The sequence below is a fragment of the Desarmillaria tabescens genome, assembly GCF_030435595.1.
Source record: "Desarmillaria tabescens strain CCBAS 213 chromosome Unknown EV420scaffold_217, whole genome shotgun sequence".
NCBI lineage: Eukaryota > Fungi > Basidiomycota > Agaricomycetes > Agaricales > Physalacriaceae > Desarmillaria > Desarmillaria tabescens.
The window spans coordinates 24,329-51,669 of record NW_026848516.1 but is presented as its reverse complement, the minus strand read 5'-3'; the positions used below and the strand labels follow the sequence as shown (position 1 = coordinate 51,669).

Here is a 27,341-nt window from a genome sequence, read left to right as displayed (position 1 = left end):
TGGTGGAAGCCGCGGAGGCTCCGAGGCTAAGCTTGCCGGAATCACTGTCGTAGTCGTCCTCCTGGGCGACCCGGTATCTCCTGCTCTCACCCTTCCAGACTGCGTCGGTCCACTTGTGTCCTGACCGGCCGCTGTAGTTGTCTCCGGTATAGGATGCATTTTCCTCCTCATTCGGGTAGAGGTCGTCGAGTCTGGTTCTTTCCCACTCGGTGAGCTCGTCCCCTTCGAACTCGGTATCAATTTCTTCTTTGCCCTCGTCCAGAGGCCTGGTGCCTTGTCTTCGGCCTCCGTCGGTACCTGACTCGCCTTGGACTGGAGACTGGTCGAAGAGACCTGGTAAGGGCGAGTCTCCTCAGTCGAGGAGTACCCCCCGGGTATTGGTGATGTCGATGGATTCTGCTGCTGCACTGGAAGCGCTTCTGTATGTTACGATTATTCTTTTCTTTTTCTTTTTCTTTTCTTTTCTTACGCATTCATGCTTACTCTATGCTGCGGTTCTGATCGGACATTCTCACAGTACTATTTTTAGCTTACGCATCGTGTATTTAAGTAGAGCCTCAGCTGGTCTAAACCCCAGCTTCGGCTAAGGTTTAATCTACCTAACTTAACGCTCCGTGCTCTCTGACTATTTGTCTCGCACCTGGCTCTGTCCGTCGTCTTTGACCTCTCTCGTATCGTCCACCGAAGTGCGAGTGGCGATCCGGAGTTGATCCAAGCCGATAAGAGTTAGTGGCTAACACTGTAGGAGTCGGTGCTCGACTCTGAGGATCGCGAGCTGGGTCGTGACGATGTGTAGAGGGATCCTCCAGATTCCCCGGAGGCGTTGGACTCGACATCTCCTATCGTCTGCTGAGATGCCACGGGAATGTCGATGATTGGTGGCGGATACGCCGGGGTATTCGGGACGTAATGGAACGGTAGTTGCGTGCGTACTCACTCCTGTCGCTGAAAACAGTGGCGTAGATGGTACAAAGTAATGGACAAGAAAAAGAGTATAAAAGTCACGAAGACGGCAGGAATGGATTCGGACCAGGGCATCCGTAAGTGAATCTATCCTTGGCGTAAGTCGACGATTGACCATGCAAGCTGATAGACAGCAAGGATGGTGAGTACAATAAGGAGTGCGATAATTAAGCTGAGGTCGGTCTCGTAGTTGGAGCCGTTCATCAACACAATTTCGCAGGTTTCGTCAGAAGAGGTGCTCGTTAATACTAACAACAGAATTGTTAATATAGAGGCGAGCTGGAGGGCTAGAATGAAGGGTTTCGTGTTTTTAATGATGGCGTAAGAATCCGACCCAGAGGAGCAGGAGGAGTCCTGCAAACACTGGAGATGGGACATATACGCAGGCGAGGAAGACTCGGAGGATGGTTACGATTACCAGTCCGAGTGGGTCGTTAAGGAGAAATTGCAGCACGGAGAGTGCCACAACAATGAAGAGAATGATTGGGAAAATGTTGGGCAACAGTAAGTTGTTGAGCAACGGTAGACGAGCTTCGGCTAAATGTTAGCCACTAACTCCAATCAACTTAGATCGTGTTAGGATCGCTACTCGCACTTCGGTAGACGACACTCTAACAAGTCAAAGGCGACGAAAGTCGATGGGACAGATAGTCACGAAGGACGGAGTTCGATGTTAGGTAGATTAAACCTTAGCCGAAGCTGGGGTTCAGACCAGCTGAGGCTCTACTTAAATACACGTAAGTACACTAAAAATAGTACTGTGGGAGTCAGTCCATGATGATCGTGCACTGCGTAATCCGGCTGACTAAAGAAAAGAAAAGAAAAGAAAATAAAAAGGAAAAGAAAAAGAATAATCGTAACAGGCGGTGGGGGGGAAGATCCTCGCAACCAGGGTCGATGTGAACGTCGGCAGAGACGTACTTGTGTGGCTCGAACCTATCCAGCAGGGTATCATACTCATGATATCTAGACAACGCATCGGCGACTTTATTGGTCACCCCCTTGACGTATGTGATATCAAAATCGAATCAGGAAAGATATTCCATCCAGCGCATCTGACGGCTAGAAAGGTTCCGTTGTGTCATGAAGAATTCAAGAGCACGGTGGTCGGTAACCACATGTACTCTGTATCCTACGAGCTTATCTTCCCACTTCAATAAGGCCTCAAGGATAGCCAAGGTCTCTTGCTCGAACACGCGATAGTGACGTTGGGCATCACTAAATTTCTTGGACATGAACCCGGCTGGCTGACAGGTCTGCCAGGTGGATCCTTGCCCATACATCGCACCCACTCCTCGTGTGCTAGCATCGCAAACCACCCAGATTGGATCTGGTGATCGAGCATCCACTGGCTTGAGAATAGGTGTCTTGCAGCACATATTCTTAATGTTCTGCATACATACATCGTGAACAGGCCGCCAGAAAAAGGGCTGGCCATTGCGTGACATGTCGGATATGGGGGTAGTCCATGCAGAGATGTCCGGGAGAAAATGGGCTAGGTAGTTAACCAAACCCAAGAACTTCTGTACGTCATGATAGTTCCGGGGTACCCTCCAGTTCCGGATAATCCCCAACTTATCAGTGTCTGCGTGTAGACCACGATCGTCAATCTTATGGCCCAGGCAATCAATCTCTTCAGCGTAAAGCTCGCACTTAGTCGCCTTAAGATAAAGTTCGTTGTCTCGAAGTCGCTGAAATACGAGTTCCAAGTGCTTCTCGTGATCATCTATAGTATCGCTGAAGATGAATAAATCATCCAGGTATACATGGAGGAAGTCTCCGATGTAATCTTGGAAGATGGAGTTCATGAGCTGTTGAAAAGTAGAGGGAGCATTACAATCTCCTTGTTGCATGACATGGCTAACAAAGGTACCGTAAATAGATGAAAAGGCCGTTTTCCAGACGTCCTCTGGTACGATACGAACCTGTTCATACGCATCCGAAAGGTCAATCTTAGATCGGACCAATGCCCTTGCCACACTTAAACGTATATAGTCTTGGTCTGGCAGGGGCGTGACATCCTTTATGGTGTTTTCGTTGCGTTTGCGACAGTCAACTGTCATGCGCAGCTTCGTATCCTTCTTGGGTACACAGAGCATCAGAGCAGCCTGATTTGTTCGTGTCGACTCCCACCATCCGTTCTTGGTGTACCGTTGAATCTTGTCACGCAACTGACCCTTCATTGATTCGGGGCATCTTGGTAGGTAGTAAGCATATCGTGCCTGGTCATCCTTGAGGGGAATCGAGTGGTTTACACCTCTTAGTGGGGGAAGCTTGTCGGGCACTCCTCCCAGAATGTCCTTGCAAGATTCCAGCCACTGGGCGCGCAGGCGTGGTATGTCCTTTTTCTTGAGTCGTCCCATCTCCGACGTCCTTTCCTTGAAACGCGAAGATGCTAGATGCATCGCTTCATCCACAGCCATCCTACCCAGTTTCTCCTCAGTAGGGTGGCTCTGGGGATAATATTCCTTAGTGAATTCCTGTACGAATTCGTGTACCTCTTGCAAATTAGACTGGTAGCCTTCACTGTCCAAGTCCAACTCTGCCGCCCCATTGGCCATATCCTCTATATCTTTGATGGTAATCGCCTCATTCATACCTATCAGGATGCTAGGGAAGAGACGAGGCAGAGTAGGTTTACTCCCTAACTCATTATCGTCTTGGTCGACAACTTCCTCTACCGTGGGCGTCTTCTTCCTCATCCATGGGGGCTCAGGTCTGTCTGAGCGAGCGAGGTTTTTGTCGCTTCCATGTAGTCAATCCCGGTTTTTGGGGTAAGTTACGTGCTTGGAGTACCGTCGAGCGAGCTCCTGTGCTTCCTCCCCCTCCGAGAGCGTTGGCATAGAGGCTCCCTCCCACTGGATCGAATCTGATGCAAAGTGCAGGGATATGCCATGCTTGCGCATGAAGACCGTTCCGACAATCAAGTCGTAGCGGTCCACATTAGCAATGTCGAAGTAGTCACGTCCAGCGAGCTCATGTCCAGGGTAACCGAACTTGAAATTCACCATGGACCCATGATTAATGGTCGAGCGACTACCTTTCGTGCCTAGTTGGAGAACCACAGGATTGGTCAGTTCGAAGCATCGAACATTTGCCACTGGGACGAAATCGGGGCTAATGGCGTCCGACGTACTACCACTGTCGAACAGGGTAAATGCCTTCACACCATTAATCTCAACCCATGCAGACAGGCACCTATTGTCCTCTACTCGCCGGGTCGGCCTCGTTCCCCTTCGGTGTGCACGCTTCATCCGCGGTTCGATGGTCGGGGTGAACTCACCCTGAGTTTCCTGGATCGCTCCAAGGAACTCAGGAAAGTCCAAGGACCATTCGTCGTGAGATTCTGAGTCGCTTATTATGGAGGAATCGTCATCATCGGGATCCTGTGAATCGCTACCCTCATGAGCAGCTCGCAGGAACTCCGACACTTGCGGGTCGTGGGTCCTCATGGCTCGATTCCATTCCTCATCCTCGCCGTGGTCGTAGGGGTCATCCACTAATTCAGCCTCAAACTCATCTGAGGAATATTGAGATCCTCCATAGGGTTCCTCAGCTACGACCTCAGGCTCAGTGGTCGGCGGGTGGGGTTCCTCAGCTCTATCTGTTTCCTCCTCACCGTCCACACTCCTAGCAGCCGCCATACGATTAGATGAGTTATTTACTCGTCGTTGGTCGAACATGGGGCATGCAGGGTCCGTGGAAATATGGCCAGGCTTCCCACAACGGTAGCAGGTTCGAATTGACGACTCAGGCTCTTTATGAGCCCAATTCATTCCACCCTTGGCGTCTGGTTTCTTCTTAACAACCACGGTATCCTGGCGTGCAGGAGGGCTGAACCTCCTACGCGTCGGGCTAGGTGGTTTGTGTCGTTTCTCACTGACTACCCGTAGCTTGAGAGTCCGGCCTCGAAACCTATCCTCCGCTGAAACCCTCGGGCGCATTCTCTTAGCCCGTTGGCCTCGTTCAATTACCAGTGCGCGACGCATGATGTCGGGACACGAGGATAGTTCTGCAGATAATCCCTCATCATACAGCAGGTCACTGATGGATTCGGGCATCTTGTCCATGATGTTACGGCGTACATTGTATACATCTGGCTGCGATGGCATGTACTGGATATGGTAGACCATGTCAGCATACAACTGCCGTAGTCCCCCATCCCATGAGTATTTCACTGCGTGGTATGACTCGGACGCAGAACGAAGTGCCGTCTCATACACGAAGTTATGAAACATGGCTTTAGCCACTCGTAAAAATGTCCATTTGTGTGCCCAATGACCTCGATCCACAAAAGTCGAATACCAGCGTTCCGCGGCTCCCGTCAAGAAACCACGGAGCGCCAATTTTCGCTGCCTATCACTGGAGGACGGGACCGGAAGTCCATCCTCATTAGTAGATATAGGGCCTCCACAGTGCCCTACCAGTCGCATCCACCCGATGACGCTACGAAACCAACGGTCGAACTCAGGGAGGTCGGCCTTGCCGTCGTATTTTCCAGGTTTAATCGCCCCGCTGGCCATCAAGCGTAGCATAGCGGGGTCGATGTCCAGTTGGGGGTAGAGCTCCTGGCTGACTAGGAGGGAGTATTCATTGAAGACTTGATTGAGTTGGTTATGACCATCAACCACGACAGGTTGGTAGTCGTAATCTTCCTCCTTGAATTCATCAGTGGCGTGCAACACCGTTGCTTTGCGAACAAAGTTCCGCCGATGAGCGGAAGCACGAGAGCCGCCATCACCATCGTCGGATGGGGGCGGCGAGGGTGGACCATTACCACCACCACCGCCACCACCGCCTCCTCCTCCTCCAGGAGGACCTCTGTCAGGAGGGCCACCTGCTTGAGAAGGGTGAGGGGACGGGGTGAACCGAGACCCAAATCCGCGATGTTGGCTACCATCGGAATGGAACGGAGGGGGAGATGGCGGGTTGTTACCGCCACCACCACCACCGCTACCACCGGGAGGGTCATTCGGAGGGCCACCAGGAAGAGGCGGTCCCGAACGACTCCCATGAATTGAAGGAGGGCCACCCCCAGGTATTGGAGGACCGGAGCCTTGCCTATCAGTACGACGCGACTCTGAAGGTGGTTGGTCCGGAGTCAGTTCTGGTTTAACCATTGGACTTGGGGGCCTCCCCGGAGGGTGCGGAGCCGTACTTGCATTCAGGGCCCCTGCATCAAACTTGGGTAAGGCTTGCACAAATGGGATTGCTACTGGGGGAACGTATTCCCGACCCTTGCCTTTGACAGGGGTCGACTCGAGGGGATGCTCATCCAGGTGAGCACCTTCCAGTCCCAATTCCATTCGTTCACGAAGGGGGGTAGAGGTTGGTCTGAGACGACGGCATTCCTCAGAGTCTACATGAGGCAATTGAACGCCAATCTTGGGATTATCGGGGTGGGATACGACGCGGTTCACGTCTATAATCAGCCCATAATCTGGAAGTGAGGTGGTTTTATGAAGGAACAAGTCTTGTTGACGGAGTAACTGAATACAACCACAAACATGCAAATTGCGTACGTACTCCTCGTAGTTGGAGCGAGTAATATGGAGGCGTTCGCGTAGTTCCTCACGAGCGTCACCAGAAACCCCGGGAACTTTGCCCTCCTGCGAGTTACGGGATGATTCCTCCACCGCCGCTCCTAGCTGAGAAAACCCACCACTACTATGGTGGAATCGTCCAACCTTATCGAGTACCGGCATAGGTTCCATAGCAATCATGCCGGGGCCTATGCAGTTCTCGTTGATGAACAGGTTAATCATATCGCTTTCGAACTCGTAAACGATACGACTACCCTTTTCAGAGCGACGGAATGCATGGCCCTTAAGACCTTTGGCCAGCCGTCCCGCGAATTCGTTGCGCGCCTCCGAATACATCTTGAGGCCTCCAGGGGCCATAAGGATCTCCTTAGGGTCTACCGGCGCCTGTGGTGAAGGTTTATCCACCATAGGCATGGGTTTGTTTCCTCGGGGTGGCGCGCTATCCTCGTTTACTTGGGGGTCCCGAGCTTTCAACTCAGGATGCAAGGTATAAGCGAACGGGATGTAACCATCGCTGAACACATCCTCCGGCCTAATGTGATCGGGTTTGAGTATACCTAGTGGGGGAAGGGGGATATCGTCCAGCTTTAATTCGCCAGTCAATTCTCCCTTCATTCGAGCCTGAGTCTGGGTGTGTTCATGTTCGTCGCGAGAGGCGGGCTGTGAACCTTCCTCATCCTCATCTGACGACACCGAAACTGTTTCACCCCTCTCCCTAGCCTGTTGCTTGGCGGCTGCGCGTAGTAGTTCTTCGCTAGTCATCGAGGCAATAATCTCTTTCCTTCGAGATTTGATTGACACCCCAGTCCTCCCAGATCGAGTGGATCCGGGAGCCTTCACGTTCCCTGGAGCAGACTGGTACGATGTAGCCAGCCCACTACCCCTGCGAGAGCTACCGTCAGCAGGCGATGAACTCGCGCGAGCATAGTGGTTGCTGGCAAGGGGCAAAGTCTCACGGTAGTCGGAGAATTCATCTTGAGGCTTCTGATCTTCTCTCGGAACAACCGCCACGGCCGGTATCACATTAGGGAGGTTACCTAATGTCGCCATGCCAGAAGGATGGTTGGTCTCAGTAACCTCTGTCAGTGCGGACAAGTCGGGAGCGCCACTAGCAATAGGGGTCACTACAGGCGTCTCCGAAAAATTTTGTTGAGGGACGTCCAGAGGAGTATCCTCCCCTGGTTCCCCACGAAGTCGGGCAGAAGACCGACTTCCAGGGCGTCGCTCGGCAGAAGCGTTGCGAACCATGTGTTTTGATGCAGGGTCGAACTTGATGTTCGACGTCGATTACGTTTATAGGTAGTCCTGTTCCAGAAGTCCAGTTCTGGTACAACACCAATATATTCTTTTGATGTTCAAAAAAGTGTAAGGGCTCGTCGTAGAGCCGTTGTCTTATATCACGCAATAGAACACGACAACCGATAGATTGAAGTTGTACTAGAGATGATGGTAAAAAAGACTAAGTAAAATATGTAATTGAGCGGTAATATATGAAAGCGGAAGGGCCGTAGCCACACAAGCGACTACCATTGGTAAACATGTCCTAGAGTAGTAGTACCCGTTACAGCAACGGATATACTGAGAATAGGCAAGGACAACCCCAGCCGTTCAAACGAGATGCGCATACAAAGGCTCCTATCGCTATTGTTGGTCCTCGGCTCGCATTGAAAGCATGAGCGTGTCGCAAAGGCCCATGGTCGGGCGGCCGGAACGAGGATATGGAAGGACGATGGCACGAATTCCCCAGTGGAAAAATAAAAAAGCGAGAGGTAAATGAGACGTTAACTCTGAAGTTGGAGGGTAGATTAGCAATGCACTTGCGGGTGACGACAGGGAGCAAGAATGTGATGCCTTGAACGCATGTTGAGGTCACGAACAGTCCCACAATATGGACGATGGTATGATTGTGGTGCACGACCATGTAGAGAAATGTGATTAGTATGTTCATTCCTTTTTCTTATTCGACTCCGGCTTACCGTCGTTTTTTCTTGCAAGCAGGAACAATTGAGGTCGTGCTCCATTGCCTGATGACCTCAACGAGGCGAAGAACCTACTCCTTATGCACATTGATCTGCGAAATCAGGCGGCTACGATGTTCAAATATAAGATTACGACACGCACAGTAAACGTTTCAAGGCGCTTTGATATGCTGGGTAGGATCTCTTCGAGGGATTAACGAGGCTAGCCAATTGCTAAACTTAGTTCGTAGCGTATAGGAGGGGGTAGGAAACCTGAGGACAAATCTGAGGGACCTGAATACTCATGTTCTAGTAAGTATTTATACTCGTCTTTTCTGATCCAGTGGAGGATGATTATCATGCCTGCAGATACCACCTCTGGCGAGCGAGAAAAGCATAAGTGTCTGGTAACTGACTGTGTTCCCTACGTTGGTATGCTCAGTGAGCGAACGAACTAGTCCCACTGCGACTGTATGAACGACAAGTCCGGCATACGAGAGTTTTCGAGACAGACGGGCTTTTTCTCCTTCCTATACGTTGATCGCCCAGTTACCTCCAGTTCAGCGAGGAAGAGCGCGCAGATCCGTATGCCCACTCGAACCGTTCCTTCGCTATGAGTATTCCCCTAAAGCTCACGGCACTGACTTTCGTTTTAGCGCTTTGATTTTCGAGACGTCCCTTGGTGGAGAAAATAAAGTCGATTTGGCTACTACTTTTCTGAGTTTTGGTGTAGCATGTTCGCAGGTGCCACGCTAATCGTCTACCATCAAGGTGGTACCTAGTTCGGGCTGATACGAACTATCATACTGTATTGTACAGGAATAAATTGAAGATCATCATGAGTGAAGCAACTGGCGCTCACCACAAGGTTGCACATCTCCGCAAGCAGGAGAAGGAGGAGAATGAGGGATGAACCGCCTGGTCAGGACATGAATTAACCCACTGGGCGTTGCTCCAATCAGGCTGCTTGCCTTCGGCCGGACATAGCGGGCTCGGCAGTCCGAAAACAGACATTGGATCCCGATTTGACTCACATCACATGACAGAACGCGTCCATCGCGTCATCGTGATTCCCGTCGTGACTCACCCCCGAAAAGCCGGTCTGGGTATATAAAGGAGGGCTAGGGCTGGTGGGCGTCATTCTTCCTGTCTCTGTGCTTGAGGGGAGCCCATGCCTCTTGCTTTTTGATCCCCCCATCCTCGTCCCCTCTTTCCTTTGTTCTTCGCTATTGGGCTGGCTATCAAGGATACTGTGCACTTGGGACTTTTGACAAGCGCGCGTCTAGTATTTCGTACGATTCTTGTCAAGACTGCAGAGGTTCGGAGGCTTTAGACGCTGCGACTTGCTGCGCTTGCTTCTCTCGAGTCTCTGGGTTGGCTGCGCTTTCTGAACCTTGCTTGCTTTTCCCTCTCCATCCACTTAGTCTTTGTCTGGGAGCGAGTAACGTTGACCCGAGTACACCCTTCTCCGGGTTCTCTATGCTGCCGACTTCGAAATCTATTCTTCTCATGCCCACGATGGACAGTCTTGGCGTTTGCTCCCCCATCGACAACAGAAAAATGCAGCGTTCCGTCAGCACTTGCCTTCAGGATTCTTTGTCTTCGAATATCTGACACCCATCACCATGGCGAGGCCTCGCTTAATTGTTTTTTCGCCAGCTCCCTTATGTTTCATCGATAACATTCGCTGTTTCGAAACCTCCAAATAGCTTGATTCCACCAATGAACTGCGTGCTGAGGAACGCTCGTTCATCGATGGTTATCAATTACTTCCTTCGAACACGCAGACTGCGCGCGCTTCCTGGCTGCGCTTTGTTCGTTTTCACCGATCTTCTCAAGTGCCTACGGCCAGCGGCGCCTATGTTCCACATGCGCTGACGAATCCTTACGGCTGCGGCGCTCCTTTCTATGTCGATTCAGGAGCGTACCATTCCCTCGGGCGGCGACAATACCCCGTCTCACTGCGGTACCGACGAGTACAGCAGAGTCAGACACTGTCATTTGGTTGTTACTGACACCGCAGGCCACACGTTACAGGCGGGAACTGCGTCGGTAGGGTCATCTGATATTTGGGTTTGAGGCGGTGTCTCTCATGGCTGTCCAGATAAGGATCAAGCGCGATCTTGGCGCCCATTTTGTCAGCACGGAAGTACGGATGATTGGTAAGGTACCCAATTTGGCAGTCCCGGAAGCGCCACAATGCGATATGACTCGAATCTTGGGGAACGTGACTCAGCTATCGCAGAGTTTTGGGATGGATTTGGTGACATTGGGGCTGGTAAAGTACAGCATTTCGGTCGGAAATGTAATTTTTGGACGCTGGATAAGCGCTTGAATAGATGGAAAGCGCACCGGAATAGCATCGGAAGGGACCGAGTGTATGTGTCAGCGGAGTTTGAAATTGAAGCTGTGGACGGATTGCCTTTATAATCCGGGTCGAGTCACATTTTCCGACGTTGCCCACTTTTCCCCCAACTCTCACCTCGACGCTTTAGCAGATTTTACTCTGCTCGGGGCGTCTGACTTGCTCAGTAGGAGTCACTCGTGAGTCAATTTCCGCTCAGATCTGTTCTGTTGCTTTGGCCTACGCTGGGGCAATTAGCGCAGCAATATCACATTATTTGTTCGCCATTTTCTGCATTTTATTTTTCAATAATGGCTGCAAGCGCAAACACTGTTGGCCACGTTACCGTTTGGCGATATTCGCCGCCAACGTCGTTGCTATTATCGCCGGCCAACACTTCTGCCAACGATGAGGTCATGAGCTCAACGCTGACGATGTTGAACAGCCCTTCTAGGTCGCCCTCTGTGTCGCCTAGGCCACCATCTTCTTCATCGTCTCCCCAACCAGCCGCAATTTCGGACTACAGACACAACGCTTACATCACCAAGAGCCAAGATGTTCGCTTTGTGAATAACTCGGCCACTCCGTGTCCATCCTCGTCATCGGCAACTCGCAATGTCTCAACAGCGACCCCTCTTGAAAGTCCTCTTTCAAGCTTCTCCTCCCCTCACCATGCCTCGATAAATTTCCCTTTGTCTACCCCTTCCCGGGTATCGTTTGATCAACAAGATCTCGCCTCTCAACATGGCATACCAACGGTTCTTCCACAGCCACCGAATACAGCACCTCGTCGTAACACTCAGTCAAAACCAGCGCCTTCACCGCTCTCTCAATTCGAGATCCTACAGCGCAATTATCTAGCTATGTTAAACCAACAACCATCATCATCTAATTCGACCGCCGACTCTGCCTCAAACATGCAGCCACTAACGGTCACCCCTGCCGACCTGCTGGCAACAGCAGGCGACGACTTTAGCGAAGAGCTAGGTGATTGGGAATGGCTGTTTTTCGATGACGACTGGCTCACTGACTTATTATCATCGCCAGGCTCCTCGCCCATTTTCAAGGATCTCGATGAATTCCCGTCAGTGAGCTTCCTCACGGGTGCGGGCACATCGCCGCTCCTCGACACTCCTTACAGCGACACTTTGGACTCGTTTGAAGCATCGCCATTTGACACTCCTCTTGACTCCTTCCTCACTACCCCCATCTTCCAGGACGGCGATGCCCCCTTAATATCGGATGCGGATGAGCCAATGTTCCGCTCGTACGAAGAACTGTTGGCGATGCCTGCACCACCGCCTCCTCCGGCGAAGGCTCCGCAGCTCCCGGATATGGATAAACTGTATACCATGTCGCCTACCTCGCCGGCTGTGGACTTCATTAATCCCGCTTCCGTATATCCCTCTCCCCTTCTTCCCGCTGAGCAGTCCGTCCCGCCACCGCCATCTACCCCTGCTGCCGCTGCCACTCGGCCGACGAAGCCTACTCCTCGCAAGTCGTCTGCAACGGGCACTCGTAAAAACATCTCACCCGAGACCATGGTTCCCCTTGATGCTCCTACGCAACCGCGGCGCTATATCATCCCCTCTGCGACGTCAAGGAAGGAAGTTCCTGCGACGTTTGCTAGGAAGCGCTCGCGGTCGGCGGCCCTTGGGGATGAGGAGGATGAGCTTGAGCCTCCACCCCCAGACGCTACGGACCGTCAGATGATTGAGTACAAGCGTCGCCAAAACACCCTGGCAGCACGGAAGAGCAGGAAGCGGAAGCTCGAGCACCAGCAGCAACTCGAGGACAAGGTCGAGATACTGACGCTCGAGGTGGAACAGTGGAGAACAAAGGCGGAGATCTACCAGAGCATCCTGCAGAGTCACAACATTCCGTTCCAGTCATGAGCCAGTTCAGCCATACCCTGTTCCGATAATTTTTTTCTCCAGGACTCCCAACATCGACTCTCCACATTTTCGAGTCGCATAAAGTCTTCGATGCTCGTTGTACTATGTTTTTCGTCATCATTCCCAATTCCCCCACCCACTTGATAAGAGCATCGTCGTACCCCCTTCCCCCCCCAGTGTAGTAGTGATCTTAGTAGTAGTTGTGATTTACTTGCCTCGTATTTCCGTTTTTTTACGTTCCTTATCTTGAACAAAAGTTGCTCCAGTCGTCGTACTGTTATCCCTCTCTATATGCATATAATGATACAAATGTGATATGTGAAGTTGAAGAAATGATTAGCGTATACCAGCGTTTTGAATCATGAAATAATCAATCCTCCTAGGTGGAGAACGGTGTGTATCGTTCCATGCATGAAAACTAATCCTTCGGGAGCTGTGCAAGCATCGCAAGAACACAGTAGTCCCATTCGAGACACGTTTCTTAAGAAGTACTCTCATGTAGTCATGATGCAGAAACAAATCTTCCTTGAGCGCTCCAGCGGGCCGTACACGCGAAGAACTTGTTCTCCCCAGTTTCAATCCTCGACCGAGCCCGAGCCCGTTCGATATCCGATGATACATACAGTTCCAAGGCCAGTAGGGTCGTAGAACGGATGGGGTGATGTTCTCACTATCATGAAGTATGGAGGTCGGCGGTGAAATTTAATCAGTGCCTGCCCTAAATTACCTGTAATCGCCGGATTTACATTTTTCCCCGCTTTCCTTTCTAATACCAATCGCGCCTACCTATAACTCTGTTTTCGTCAGCCAAGGGCTTCCACTACCCGGAAACAACACGTTCACTATCGTCGATTACACTTGAGGAACCGTCGTCGTCGTTATACCGATATAAATTTTAGACCTATCAGTTCTTACTACTGCAGATTCCGATTGGATCTCTGGCCCTTTTGAATTCGTCATTCAGGGTGCAGTACAGTGGAGCAGATGCCACACGAAACGCAGACGCACCGCTAAATTGGGTCTACTCGAACAATGGAGCATCAACCTTGAGCCCCATTCGTTTAGAAGCGAGCGAACGGTATCTCCGTCTTGGACTACACGAGAATGGAGAGCTATTATTGCGTTTGGTAAATTTAGAATACCTCTATTCTTTGGATTAGCTTGAGCTGACAGACGCAAATAGGACAGTTTTGACTGGGTCGTGTAGCTAAAGATACCACCCCTGTCATGCCGACGGTGCAAGAACGAACTTCCGGAGATCGACTTGAATTCGAAATGAAGGACCCACAAATGATCGACTCCACTCTGGGTGCCTCAGCGGGTAAGTACTCAAACGTTCAGAGTCTTGTTTCACACATTTTCTACTGTATCTAACATGTATTCGTACAGCATTATCGATGTTACAAAAAGTAAGATCTACGGGCAATGAATATTCCAAAACATGATAGATAATTCGTAGCACCCGACGAGCGGGGAACCGACAGAACCAGCATCAAGCAAGAATCCACGGCAACACATGCGTCCCCGTGCGGGTATCCGTCGCGTTTCGAAAGGGAACATATAGGCGCCACCTAGCGTTTTCAGCTTTTTATCCTGCGCGATCTCGCCCACCAATCATCTAACGTACGAAATGAGTGCCTCACCCCAATCCTCGACCCCCGGATCGGCTTCCCCGTCAAGGTTCAGCAGCCCCGTGCTGTCTGACGCGTCTTCCCCTGACTCGTCGCGACCGCCATCCCCACTGCTTCGCCCATTATCCAAGCGCCTCCCAGCAGCAAGCTTGAAACACGGTCTGGCGACGAAGCCACCTCTTGCTTTGAATGCCCTGAGCGGTGCCAGCTTGGGCTTCACGGCTATAAGCTCCAAGAAGGACAATGACGTCCCGCCTCGTACTGCGTCCCCAGAACCCCTGGTCCAACCAGAGGAAGAGGCAGTAGCAGACGCCGAAGGACCCTCTGTGACTGACACCGGTAAACCCAAACCTAAGCGGAGGACATCCTCAGTCGCTATGGCCCCGTTTATCACCAAGTTTGAGCCATATGAGCCAGAGGAATACGTCGTGTGCAAGAAAAGCGGGACGAGATCCCCCGCTAGGCTCGAGAAGGTGGCTATCGTCGGTTCGGGCAGCTGGGGAACAGCTCTAGCGCGTGTAGCGGCCCTGAACGCGGCTATACAAAAAGGATTCGATCCCGAAGTCAGGATGTGGGTGAGAGAACAGGAGGTGAGCTTTTCCTTTCGTGTCTTGGCGATACGTATTGATGGTTTCCGATAAGATCCATAACGGTAAAAGGCTCATCGATATCATAAACGAGGGCTCGCGTCAGAACGAAAAGTACCTCCCCGATGTCGACCTTCCCGAGAACCTCGTCGCGGTGTCTTCCCTTAAAGAGACCGTCAGAGACGCGTCACTCATCTTATTCGTTGTCCCACACCAATTCTTAGCCGCTGCTCTCAAGGAGCTCAAAGCCCCGGGCGTAGTCAACCCCAAGGCTCGTGCGATCTCCGCGATCAAGGGCGTGGACGTCGTCATCGAGAAGGATGCGACAGGCAAGACTACCAAAGCCGACATCTACACTTTCCCCTCTGTGATCGAGAAAGAACTCGGGATCCCGTGTACTGCTCTTGGAGGCGCCAACATCGCGCTTGATGTAGGACGAGGGGAGTTCTGCGAGACGACTATTGGCGTGCCCTCTGCGAAGGATGCAGCATTGTGGCATGCGGTATTCGACGGGCCTGCGTTTAGGGTACACCCGATTGAGGATGTGGCTGGAGTGAGTCTGAGTGGGGCGCTGAAGAATATCGTTGCTCTCGCAGCGGGGTTCGTTGACGGGATGGGACTCGGTGGGAATACCAAGGCGGCGATTTTGAGAGTGGGGCTGCTGGAGATGGCCATGTTCACGCAGGATTTCTTCTCTGGAAGTTCGTCGTTCACGTTTTCGCATCATTCTGCTGGTGGATATTGTCATTATCTCTCGAGGTGTGCGAGCTAACTTCGCTGGTGTGTAGGTATGGCTGACTTGATTACGACGTCTTTTGGTGGTCGTAACCGGAAGTGTGCTGAGGCATTTATCAAGAACAAGCCGGAGTATGCTCCGGCTGGGACTGTCACCAATGGGAAGGGAAAGACTTTCCTAGAGCTCGAGGAGGAGCTTTTGAACGGCCAGAAACTCCAGGGAACGCTAACCGCGCAAGAGGTCTTCGATTTCCTAGAAGCTCGAGGACAGTTGGAGGCGTACCCGCTCTTTGAGAAGGTTTATAGGATTTCATTTGAAGGCATGGACCCGAAGAGACTCTTCGAGGATTTGTGAATGATGCTGGTGTGTGTCTGGTTGTATCTAATTCGGAATATTCTCTGATATGGCGCGTTTGCAGTTACCCATGTCGTACGGCCGTTTCGTATGAATTGAAATTTTGATCGTTGAAACGAACCCACTGAATGTATCGCTATTCGCATTTTCGTATGTATATCAGTTAGAGTATAGAATAGATACTCCGCTTGTTCATATGTAAATTTACCTAGGAATACTCTGTTATCTTAGTCTAGCCGGTATTTCAGCTCTTGGTTTCGAGAGGATGAGCAGTGTTACGACGAATGTTGTCCTCCCCGTCATGGGCATGGCTGCCAAGTAGGAATATGCGTTCTCTACAAGTCAGAAACGTCGCGATCAGCAAGGTTGCACGTTCTGAACATCTGAAGACAAATAGATTCAGATACCGAAAAGACAGTGCATTCTTGCGGTGTAGCCTCAAAGCGAGTATTCGGAACCAGTCCATTACGGATTTGCCACTTGTTTACTACTACAGACTCTACCTTATTTTATGTACTCAATTCGAGATGCTCTCGCCTCTTGGAAGCGGATTTGTATCTGAAAATTCAAGCATAGTCGTAGAGAATCACTCTACAGTTAGTAACTTGGGAGGATGAAATCGCCGTGAAGGCTTTTAGGTTAGTGGAGGACTGAGGCGTGGGATTTGTGCTCGGCAAAATCCGCGCCTGTATCCCTCCTTTAACTCTTATCGAAGACTGTCATCGATCCATGTATCTCAAATTACCAGAGGCCAGTCTAGGAACAATGCGACCTGAGAAATAATTGGCGCGCAGCCGGCGTCTCTCTTTCGGGCATTTCTCACTGCTATCTGTTATCCTGTTCGTTTCAGATTCAAAAGGGACGTGCAATTCCACGTGGGCGAGCACGGCCAATGGACGGGATATGGGACCAGCGCCATGATACTGACGTTGATAATCAAATTATGGAACCATGCGGTAAGGTGAATGGGACCGGAATATTGTCGGTTCGCATCCATTTTCATTTTGCAGTCTGTACTGGAAATTTTCTCATGTGTCATCTAAAAAATACCTCAATCTGGAGGAAACAGGGTGTCCCCACAACATGCAGTTGACTCAAAGTACGTGTATCCTGAGCGTCCTTTCTTCCTTACTGACTCGACACGTAGATATTTATCACACGGAAAGGACTTCCGGTTTTGTCTCCGCACGCGTCTATTTTTCGTGAAATGGAGCTTATGGCAAATTTGGGCGTCGCTGTCTTATTGCACCGACCGCAGGGCATTATAGCCCTATCATTTCGGTTCATAAAAGTTGCGAAAATTGTGTGAGACGCGGAAATGTCAACTTACGCGCGCTACTTCTGGTATCTGGGTAGGCATTTATATCATATGAGCGCTTGAATTCTGCTCTTAAGGGCCATCAGCTTGCCCACAGAGAGCCATCTAAACCTTTCGATAACATGGTATGACCTGATCTCTTTCAGCGCTGTTAATGGTTGGCCTTATAATTGATTCCTTTTATTCTTTCTCCAGAACCCGTCCATCCCTACTGACTTCGGAGCGATGATTACACCATGCAGCTGTGGCTTAGAAGAGTGAGTTTTTTTCACTAGTAGGCCAAGTTATTCAAAATTGAGCATCGTTTTAGGTGCACCCTGTGTAATGGCCCACAATCGAAACCTCGGTCATCCAAGATTGAGCATCTCTTTAGATGCAGTTGTGATGGCTCAAAAATTAAATCTGGATAGAGGCAAGGAATACCGAACTCGCTATTGAGGATGTAGGTGTCATATTGCTCTTTCTGCAGTAGTACGATGACTAAACTCTGTACAGGATCGAAATATTTGTGACTTGAAAATTATGCTGTATGAATGCGATTGTATGATTGTACCGGAAACCTAGACTGTCTATGCTCTTTTGTGACGACGACTGTATACCGACCGAGCGGGCTGTCGAGCTAACATGGTGTGAATAGAGGTTTGCACTGAGGACGCTTAAACTGTTCCGCGTCAAACACTATCTCCCCTGACGTCAGAGGCGCACATCCTGATTTCGTTCTTAATCATCCCTAATAAGATAATCTCTCATGGACTTATTCACGAGCCTCAACACGATCTCCCACGTTCATTTTTGTATTGGCCTTCCGGCACCTCCGATGATTACACGACATTTATAATCACTATTATTCACCAATGGTACATCGTTGGGTCGAGCGTTAAAACGACTGAATGGATTCACGTAAGCTAGAGCGTCTCCTCTACGCCGCTCACTTTCGTTCCTCCAATCCCAAGATTGGAGCCTTATCGTCAATTCCGACGTTACCGGTGCTTTCTCTATGCTGGCCTCCTTCCATTCAATCTCTTGCTATTTCTTATGAACGTTATCGTTCACGAGTGCTGGGTTCTGGTAAACGGGTGCTCTTTTACGTTACTTGGGCGCTTCACGCATTGTATAAAAAGCATCTCGTCTCTCCCCAGGAACCATGCTAGCTGTTGAACATGGCTGTGAGTATCACTGGCCTACCGCATCTGATCCTGATTTTGACCGAGTTGCTCTTAGAATACGTCTAACACTGCGCCCGTTAGTTACGCTGCCGAGTATGTTATTCTTCACTTGCATTATCAGACCCATCAAGACTAACCCTGCTCGCAGGAACAGTTCGGATACTAGCCAGCCCACTTCGAGCGGTCGGCCCACTCTTCCAACTTCTCAGCCCAGCGAACCCAAAGAAGTTAAAGAGCTGTCCTGCGAACTATGTTTGTCTTGCTCCTCTGCAAAATCAACCCGACTGACACTTGTAAAGGACTCGAAGACTCGATTCCCGCTTGATGAACGATGTTGTATGATGCACATGAAAGACGTTCTGCTCCGATCTGACGATATGCCCTTCCTTCTTACGACAATCATATGATCATCGATGACGCTGTAATATGTTCTCAATTTAGCCTTTGTCGATTATCCCTTCGGGGATTACAAATTCTTCCTTATGTGCTCATTCGCTTGCAATTCATAACGCAAGAAGATACTTCCATGGTACGTTCCATCGGAAGAAGCCAACTGGTTAAACGCTCATCACCCACAATGGTACAACCTGTGTCTTCACCTTCATTATTGGTTCAATGCGTCTCGATTTAGTAGACTCGGTTTACAGAAGTTGCATCATATCGATGGCACAGCGGGAACCAAGCAGGAGCCCAGTAAAGCAAAATGAGGTCTTTTCTCCACTCCGGGAGGTTAATTATATGTATATTGTCACCGGAATTAGCCTCTTTCCGACCATGCTGTAAGTGTCTAGAATCCTCCAATCCCAGGGTATTTTCTTGTCAGGTGTCCTCACTAGCTTGCGATTTTAGCGCCTCGCGGATATCGACCTCCACGAACGAGACTGCTAACAATGCTGTATGACTTATATGTGTTCAACTGAAGATAATATGACACCTATAGTTTCTATCTCATCATCTCATCTCATCTTCGACATAAGGCACGCGGGATGAAATTGTGCAAGCTGCATGCGCAAGCTCGAGAGAAAAGGAAAGATGTACCTTGTTTCAATTGAGTTGTTCAACAGCAATACTGATCTGAGGATTTCGTATTTATACCGAGGAACTTTCCTGATCTTTTAGACGCCATCTTTGATAAACCTGCATCCTTTCCATCATGCCCAGCACCGGTCTTCCCAAGAGAAAGCGTCCCCGAGCCCCAATAGACGGATTAGCAAACGCCATATCCGTACTCAAGATCGCGAAATCTGTCCCAGTTTGCTACGTCCAAAGCATGTGCGAAGGACTCATAGCTATTCTTGAAATAGTCGAGGTCAGCCATTGCCCGTGCGCGCTTATCCCTTCCTAAAAATTAAATACTTACCAGCAAGTCCGCCAAAACGAATCCGACATAGTGCGTTTCGTTAATGCTGCCAACGAAACCGCAAGGCTCTTGCAAGAAGAGATCCACAGCCACACTAGTCTGCCCAGCCCGGCTTTTCAGGACGCATGTGAGAGATTCAACAAGTGTGTACTGCAGCGCTACGACGTACCTTCAATCGGGGAGCTCAATTGAATTCTATGTACTAGGCATATTTGCGAAACGGTCCATCATCTTGATGATCTGAAGGCTTCTAACGACAGACATACTTTCCTCAAGTATCTGCGAGTGGGTAGGACCAGCGACGCCATTAGCGAGTGGGAAAAAGCTTTGACGGAATTACGGGACAACCTGATCGTAAGTGGACTTCGGGCCGGGAAACCGTTCTTGCCCTTGACCCCCACTACTGAGCAAGAGAACAAGAGAATGAACTTTTCTTGTCGCCTCTCGGGAAGCTTATGACTTCTCTACTATGCACAGTGGACGGGAATGCACCTTGAATTCCCAATCAATCGTGTCCTCTGACTCTTGAACTCTTCCAGTGAAGCAAGCTCATTTTCTTATTACCACAGCTCATTTCCACGACGGGTACAAGGATGGATGTTGCGGATATCGTCTCAAAGCAAGAAATAACGCATTCAATAGTGACAGACATTCATCAAACTCTTTCTTCGCACACAAGCTCTATTTCCATGATACCTTACCAACTCAAAGGGATACATGACGCAATTGGATTTTCTGCGAAATATACGAATAGAGAACTTGGTGAACTGAAAATGGAGATCGAGAACCAGAATCGTGTATCTGACGGTCGTGTAAGTACAATTAGACAAGATGGTATCCCTCACTCATTATTCTATCCATATCCAGTTCCGCCATTTCATTGAGGGCGATATTGACATCCGACAGGAACTTGATCCTCACAAGCCAACTTTCGAGAAAAAGAACTATGACAGTGTGTTAAAGACAAGCATTGCTTATGTGGGCGACTCCACGAAAAATAGGACTATCAGAGTGTTTCGTCGTAAAATAGTGAGTCCTCGCTCGTCATTGCTACGTTTTCTCTTTATCTTTGATAATCTTTCGCAGGAATGGAAGCATGAACTAGACTTGTTGAAACTTGTTCCAAAGTTCGTTGTCTGTAGGGCTCTGTCGTTTAACCTGCTCAGGCTGACCAGACGTCCCAACTTGGTTCAATTGTACGGTGTATGCGACTCTGAGAGCTTTTTGACTCTAATATTTCATCGAAGTAAGTATTTTTGCTATATCTGCCGTCGTTCCTATATTGTTAGCTGAAACTTGGCTTTGAAGAGCTGGTTTTTCTGGAGAATTATATAGTTGAAAAGGACCCGCCAGTCATCGAAGAAATCAGGTTGCGGGTCAATGCAGTACGTTCCTAGTCGCAAAACATTCACACCAGATGTGAATGACAGTCTTCATAGATTCGCGATCATCAAGTACGGTCACTGTTCAATACATTCTCCTTAGCCGACGCCACATTCTAATGTTGGCTTCAGGATGCTCACATATTCCTTGCATCTCATCACGGCTTGACAGTTCAAAGCTATCATGTATGTTTTAAGGTTTCCCTCGGGGCGTTGCTCATTATTATCAGCACGGATTCTATTACGCGGATGAGAATGGCGCGCTTTGCATGGATCGATTTCGACTCGCGTCCGGAGACTCCGCGTGGCTTACTCCCCTTGTGTACAATACCAGTACTCTCTTGTCTTCAGTTCTCGGTCCTGTGGGGATCCAAGATCCCACTCCCAACATCTTTGACTCTCCGATATCGAAGGCGCAACTGCTAGAGTATTATAATCTTATTTTATGGTTGCCTTCGGTCCAATTAGATCTGCGGAAGTCTCAAAGAGGATCCATTGGGATATATAGGCCGCTCGAATGGACCAAGCTGGCTTCATTGCAATTGCTGGATCCGAAATGTCTATCACGGACTTGGGCATTTTGTAAAGATGGCGCCAGTTTCGACGAACGAAATATGATCACGGACCCCGATGGGTCTTTAAGGTACGAAAGCTGTTTTTGACGCATCTCAGACGCTTGGCTCATTTCTGTCGCAGAATTGCCGTCCATACCAGCGAACCAAAATCCTTTACCGTGCTCTCTCAATTGACCGATGACTCTTTTCGTACAATATTTTACTCCTTCTTCTCCCAGGCTAGTCATATATCTGAAAAACATGGTTTGCACGAGGTCGACACTCTTCTATGTGGGCCTTTTCTCTTCGCCCCGTAATAATGTCTCAATAGCTGCCAGATATCAGTGCTAGTATCCTGCGCCTCCGTTACTCACCCCGTAAAGTCTCGTCGCCAGCATACACAAGGAAGAGAAACACGATTTACCTGTTCCTACCGCCCGCCGCAGCATTTGAGAAGTCCTTATCAATGTCATATTACTTCGCTTTTGATTCCCAAGGCTTCGAGAGAGTGTCTGAGTCAGAACTCGAAGTCTATGGCATGACGGTGGAACATACTGTAGGAGAGAACGTATTTCCTAATCTCGGTGCGCCGAGGGCGATGATGGCTCGTAGATATCGATTTTTGAGGGACATCCATTGTGAATGTGGCTTCAATCCGTACAGCACACAAGCTGCAGAGTACCTTGGACTGCCGATATTCCAGCTACATGGTTTAGTAGACTTGGAAGATGTGAAGGCTACACATAGTGATACCAAAGGTGCGTTATCAAGAAGGATAATCTTTTCATCGCTGTTCTCTGACTACTTCTGCTCCCGTCCTCCCCAGGTCACGCAGCTTTGAATATGCTAGCCAGAATTGTGATCATCCTCATTCTTTTCTCTGTTATGACCTTCGTGTTGGAGGGTAGCCTAGGAATTACATTTAACAACTCAAATAACATTTCCCATTCAAGTTCTAACCATCTAGTCGTCGACAGTGGCTTGAGTAGTACTATTGTCTCTTGAACCTGATATTTATTCGTTCCATGACTGTAACATTCTGTTAAAGACACTTTGTGAGCATATACTGACGGATGAGTGATCTCACTGCATTCTGGACTTCGTCCTTGGGCTCATTTCAATGATGTTCGTAAGCTGGCGGAGTCCTTGCTATCCCGATATCTGTACTTAGTTGCAATGAGACGTCCTTGACTACTGATGGCGTCAAGAGATGCCTACCATAGAAATAAAAGCATTGAACATTGGTCGTGATGCGAAACCTGTTTCTTGCCAGGATAGACCAACTCATACGCACTACGTGCCAAGGCCCATAGTTCATTTCGCGTGCGATTTAAATGCCCTTCAGATACCGTTTACTGGTTTTCTAAACTCTAATCTGTTCGGAGCTCGGGGGAGGGGGGGGGGGTATGAGGAAGGCGTGAGTTGTAATCTAGTACTTGCGATTGAGAATAAGGAATGAACGGCATTACCCGGACACAGCCACCACCCATTGTCTCCGAGTGGCGTTGAAATGCTTGTTGTATCGAAATACTTCTTCTCGCAATAGTAAGTGCGCTATAATATCCTGAATGACTAGAACCTGAAACCGTTGACTGTAGCTCGAATTGCAAACCCACGTCCACATCCCGACGAGCCGAATCAATCTCCCAGTCATGACGTGAGTAAAATTCGTCTTTTTAAAAGTGTGTACGTCAGGGTATGCTCAATGCAAGCATTAAGTCACGCTACAGAAGAGCTTAGACTCCTATTGGAAAAAATGGGGCTCGCTCATGGTAGCTTGAGCACCATCGCATCAGAATCCCATCTAGGAACCCGAGGCCGGCTCACCAAAAATGATATTCGTTTCATCAAATCGAACAATGAGGCTCTTGGAAAAGAGCAGTCAATTGTTGACGATTGTATTCTAAAAATCCAGTCCCTTCTACCGCAACTTCGCTGTCGACATGCCAAAAACCGCACTGCCATCGACTTCCAAGAAGCTCTTCTCGTTCCGTTGCCCCGACAATCGAAGGAAGAAAAGGATTTCCTCTCGCGTATCCCGTACGAGTTATCCCCACTATCCACTGTTCCATTCGAAGTCATGAGTCACATCCTGGTGCTTGCGGCCACAAGCATCGACTTGTCAACGGAGTCGGATTGCCTAGATACGACGAGTAACACAGCGTGGATCTTGGGCCAAGTCTGCAGAGTCTGGCGCGCCATCACCTTGTCTACGCCATCGCTTTGGAGCCTAGTGGTCCTCAACGACGAACCAAATTACTTTACCCTCTGGGAAGAGCTTGTTCTCCACAAGTATCTCCGCAGATCGAAGGAACAGCTTCTGCAAGTCGTTGTTCATGGCATGTACGTCGATACTGCACTGCGGTCGGCGCTCCAGGGGCTATGTCCTCACACTCACCGCTGGGGTTCCGTGGACTGGACAACCAATTCCTCGAGTCTGAGATTCTTTTCGAACATTTTCAGGCAGTCGGCCTACTTCCCTTTCTTGAAGTCGCTTAGTCTCACTGTCGAAGGTTCGGATTACTATGACGTAGAACACGTCACAAGCGATGCGCCTAGCCGTCTGGCGGCATTCCACGCTCCAGTCGAGCAACTCATCGAAATGTTCTGGGAGGCTCCTCAATTACAGGACGTTTTATTGCAGGGCATCGGTATCACCGAAATTACTTTCCCCCTAGCGCGGTTAAGGACCTTTCAAGGAGATATTTACTTTCCCCAGGAACTTGCGCGACTATTTTCTCAAGCTCCCGAGCTGACCCAGGCGACACTGTGGATCAAATTTCGAGAGAACCACAGTTTCACTGATGATCCCGTGGCCCATTTGAGCCTTTGCCGTCTATCCTTGTACACAGACGTGGAGTGTTTGCAGTGCCTTCACCTTCCGGCTTTGCAGCATCTCCTAGTGGAGCAATTGGTATCCTACAAAGATGGTATTTTGGGTATCGAACAATTCATCTCACATTCACAGTGTCAACTGCAGACACTCTACCTGAACGTTCCTCCGCTCTCCTTTTCACTTCTCACCTCTATTCTCGAGAAGTGCGCTTCAACACTAACGGCTTTATCTGTTCGCATCGATAAAACGATGGCGGATGATCTATATCAGGCCCTTACCTACAATTCTGTCTCCTGTCTTGCACCACACTTGACAGAACTCTTCATTCGTGACGACACGTACGGAAACGACCCAGTGCAACCTTCTTTGAAGGCATTCGAGTACAGTACTGCGGCGCTCCTCAATATGGTATCTTCCAGGAGACGCCTTGGATCAGAAACCGCGCTTCTGAAGTCCCTGACGTTGACTGCTCCTCATTCTCCCCGACCAAAAAAGTTGCTGAAAGTCATGAGGAAATTTGAAAGAGAGGGGTTGTCGATAAAATTCCATGGTTGTGCATGGATGATGTCGCTCGAAATGTGACACGCCAGAAATAGAGAGTGCCATTGAGAAGGGAGTTTTGTGATCAAAAGGAAATATGGGTTCTCCGTTACTATCGATATACAGAACACCACCGTCGAGCATACTGATAATGTCGACGACGTACTGTACCCGACAAATAAAGAGCGTGCATGAATCATCCGTGGAGAGGATAGGAAGTAGAAGTAGGTGGACAAAAATGAATACTGAGCCGTACTGGCACGGTACAGGGAGCAGCTTCGTCAGACAACGGGTGATGATGTCCTTGACCACGAGAGGGACGAAGAGTACACGTGCATCCATCCAACGAATATTCTGGTGAGAAGCTGTGCCCTAGGAATCTCCTGAGAAACATTGTCATGGATCATCGCTCGGTGCAACCGGTATACGAATGGCGAGAAAAAGCAGCGAAGGCGAGAACAGCAGAGCGCTGATCCTAGGAGCTAAGGGGCGCCCCGTGTGCACAACAACCGGTTTACTTTTCCAATATACCAAGTCACTGGAGGCAGACATGATCTCCCTCGGATTGTGTACTAGAGATAGCGGGACGTGAAAAGGCGGTGGCCCATAAATACATCAATTGAGCCCCGGTGGAAGATGCGAACGAGGATCGACGCCGACAAGGCTCGGAGGCTTCGAGGCCGTATCAGCACCCTCGCCGAGCCCCGGCTCCGGTAGAAAACATGCGCGAATGTAGGACGTTTGTGTCCGAGCAGCTTCTCTAGAATCTCGAGGAAAGGGCTGATGTGTCCCTCGGGAGTGGCTGCCGATGAGCTACAAAGCAGCTAACCTCTCCGAACGGACTGCTGGACATTGATGTCAAGGAGTACAGCGTTTGTAGCAGGGAAAGACGTAAAAGGTAACCAGAGCAAGGATATGGGTGCACACAGAGAAAAGGCGCGGATTGGGGGACGCTTTGGATCTAAGTGACGCAGTATAACTTGCAGGCTTAACGGCAATGTTGCGTCTGACAGACAGAAACCAAACCCCACGACGCTGATGGATTTCCTAGCGTGGGTCTCTGTGACGAGTAGAATTACTATGGATGCGGTGAATACTGCCGGTATAAAGCTGAGCCGCGTCCACGCCCGTTGTACGATCCAATAAGAACTTGAAGTGTCTTACGGAGCAGTCAGATAAATTTATGAAGTACGAGAAGAAAAGTAGCTTACAATATGTATCCCTTCATAATACGTAGACGAATAGTTTCATTGTCAAAAGGCGCTTGAAATCGGCCACTGAGTCTCGCACAAGTTCGTGAAAAACGGCGGGACATCTTTAGTCTGTGAAAGATAGCTTCCTTGTCAAGTTCGCCTAGTCCTGCTATATGCATGTTTGAAAAATCTCACCATCTAAGCTGACGGGAAAGATGATTCGAGTTCAAAAATAGTCGGCATCAAATTTACAAGGGGAAGCCGTGAACACCTCGTCGCGAAAGGAAGTCGCCTTGTTTGATACCCCCAACAGAGTTCATAGCGATCAAAATTCTTTGGAAGAGGAGGCCAGACAGGACCAAAAAATGGCAGAATGGCGCACAAGAAAATATGGGAAGAACGTGGTGGGTCAACCAAAAGAGTCCTAAAACAACGTCATCAACAGGACGAATGATTCATAATAGCATGGCTCAAACCTCTATGTTGGGCAGTTTCTCTGCGCTTTGGCGATTTCAGACAGGAGTCTAGCACGTTCTTTCAGTAACGATACGGTACGCCGATGCTCGTCACCGTAGTCAGTGTCGTAAAGCGCCTATACATGGCTGTCAATAACATATAACGCGACCATAGACAAGGAAAACTCACACTCTGGTTACTGCTAGAGTGTGATTGCATGCTCCAGTGGGCTCCGCTTGATTCAAACGATTCGACTTCCCAGTCCTGGTCCACAGGCTCAATCGTGCCCGTATGTCTCACGGGCACTCTAACAGGTGTCTTCCAGTCTTGCCCCTCGTGGAATAGAGACAATGAAAGTGCCAAAGGTGAGGGTACCTCGTGAATGCATCTCGGAGACGTACGCCGCGAGAGTTCTGGCGTGGCAGCAGAGTTGCTGATACTCGTGTTGGACTCTGCGACAGACGCGCCTGTCGGAAGAAGAGAGCTTGCACGAGTCGTCGTGGTCATCGTCGACGGGCTATGCGC

General features: G+C 49.6%; 2 protein-coding genes across 2 annotated transcripts; one reads left to right on the top strand and one right to left on the bottom strand.

Annotated features, from left to right (window-relative positions):
- Positions 1–865: 865 nt before the first annotated feature.
- EV420DRAFT_1489056 (uncharacterized protein) lies at positions 866–1,772 on the top strand (the record flags this gene model as incomplete). Its single annotated transcript, XM_060470681.1, is given in 6 exon segments — positions 866–906; positions 964–1,040; positions 1,094–1,105; positions 1,290–1,467; positions 1,567–1,700; positions 1,720–1,772. 6 exon segments carry the CDS (start codon positions 866–868, stop codon positions 1,770–1,772), a joined length of 495 nt encoding a protein of 164 aa, XP_060321544.1.
- A 2,389-nt stretch (positions 1,773–4,161) lies between these two features.
- On the bottom strand, positions 4,162–7,876 carry EV420DRAFT_1754794 (uncharacterized protein; the record flags this gene model as incomplete). The annotated part of the gene is made up of 3 exons (XM_060480492.1): positions 6,486–7,876; positions 4,247–6,452; positions 4,162–4,211 (listed from the first exon to the last, which is right to left on the bottom strand). The coding sequence occupies exons 1-3, from the start codon at positions 7,752–7,754 to the stop codon at positions 4,162–4,164; spliced, it is 3,525 nt and encodes a 1,174-aa protein (XP_060321543.1). The 5' UTR covers positions 7,755–7,876.
- Positions 7,877–27,341: the final 19,465 nt, after the last annotated feature.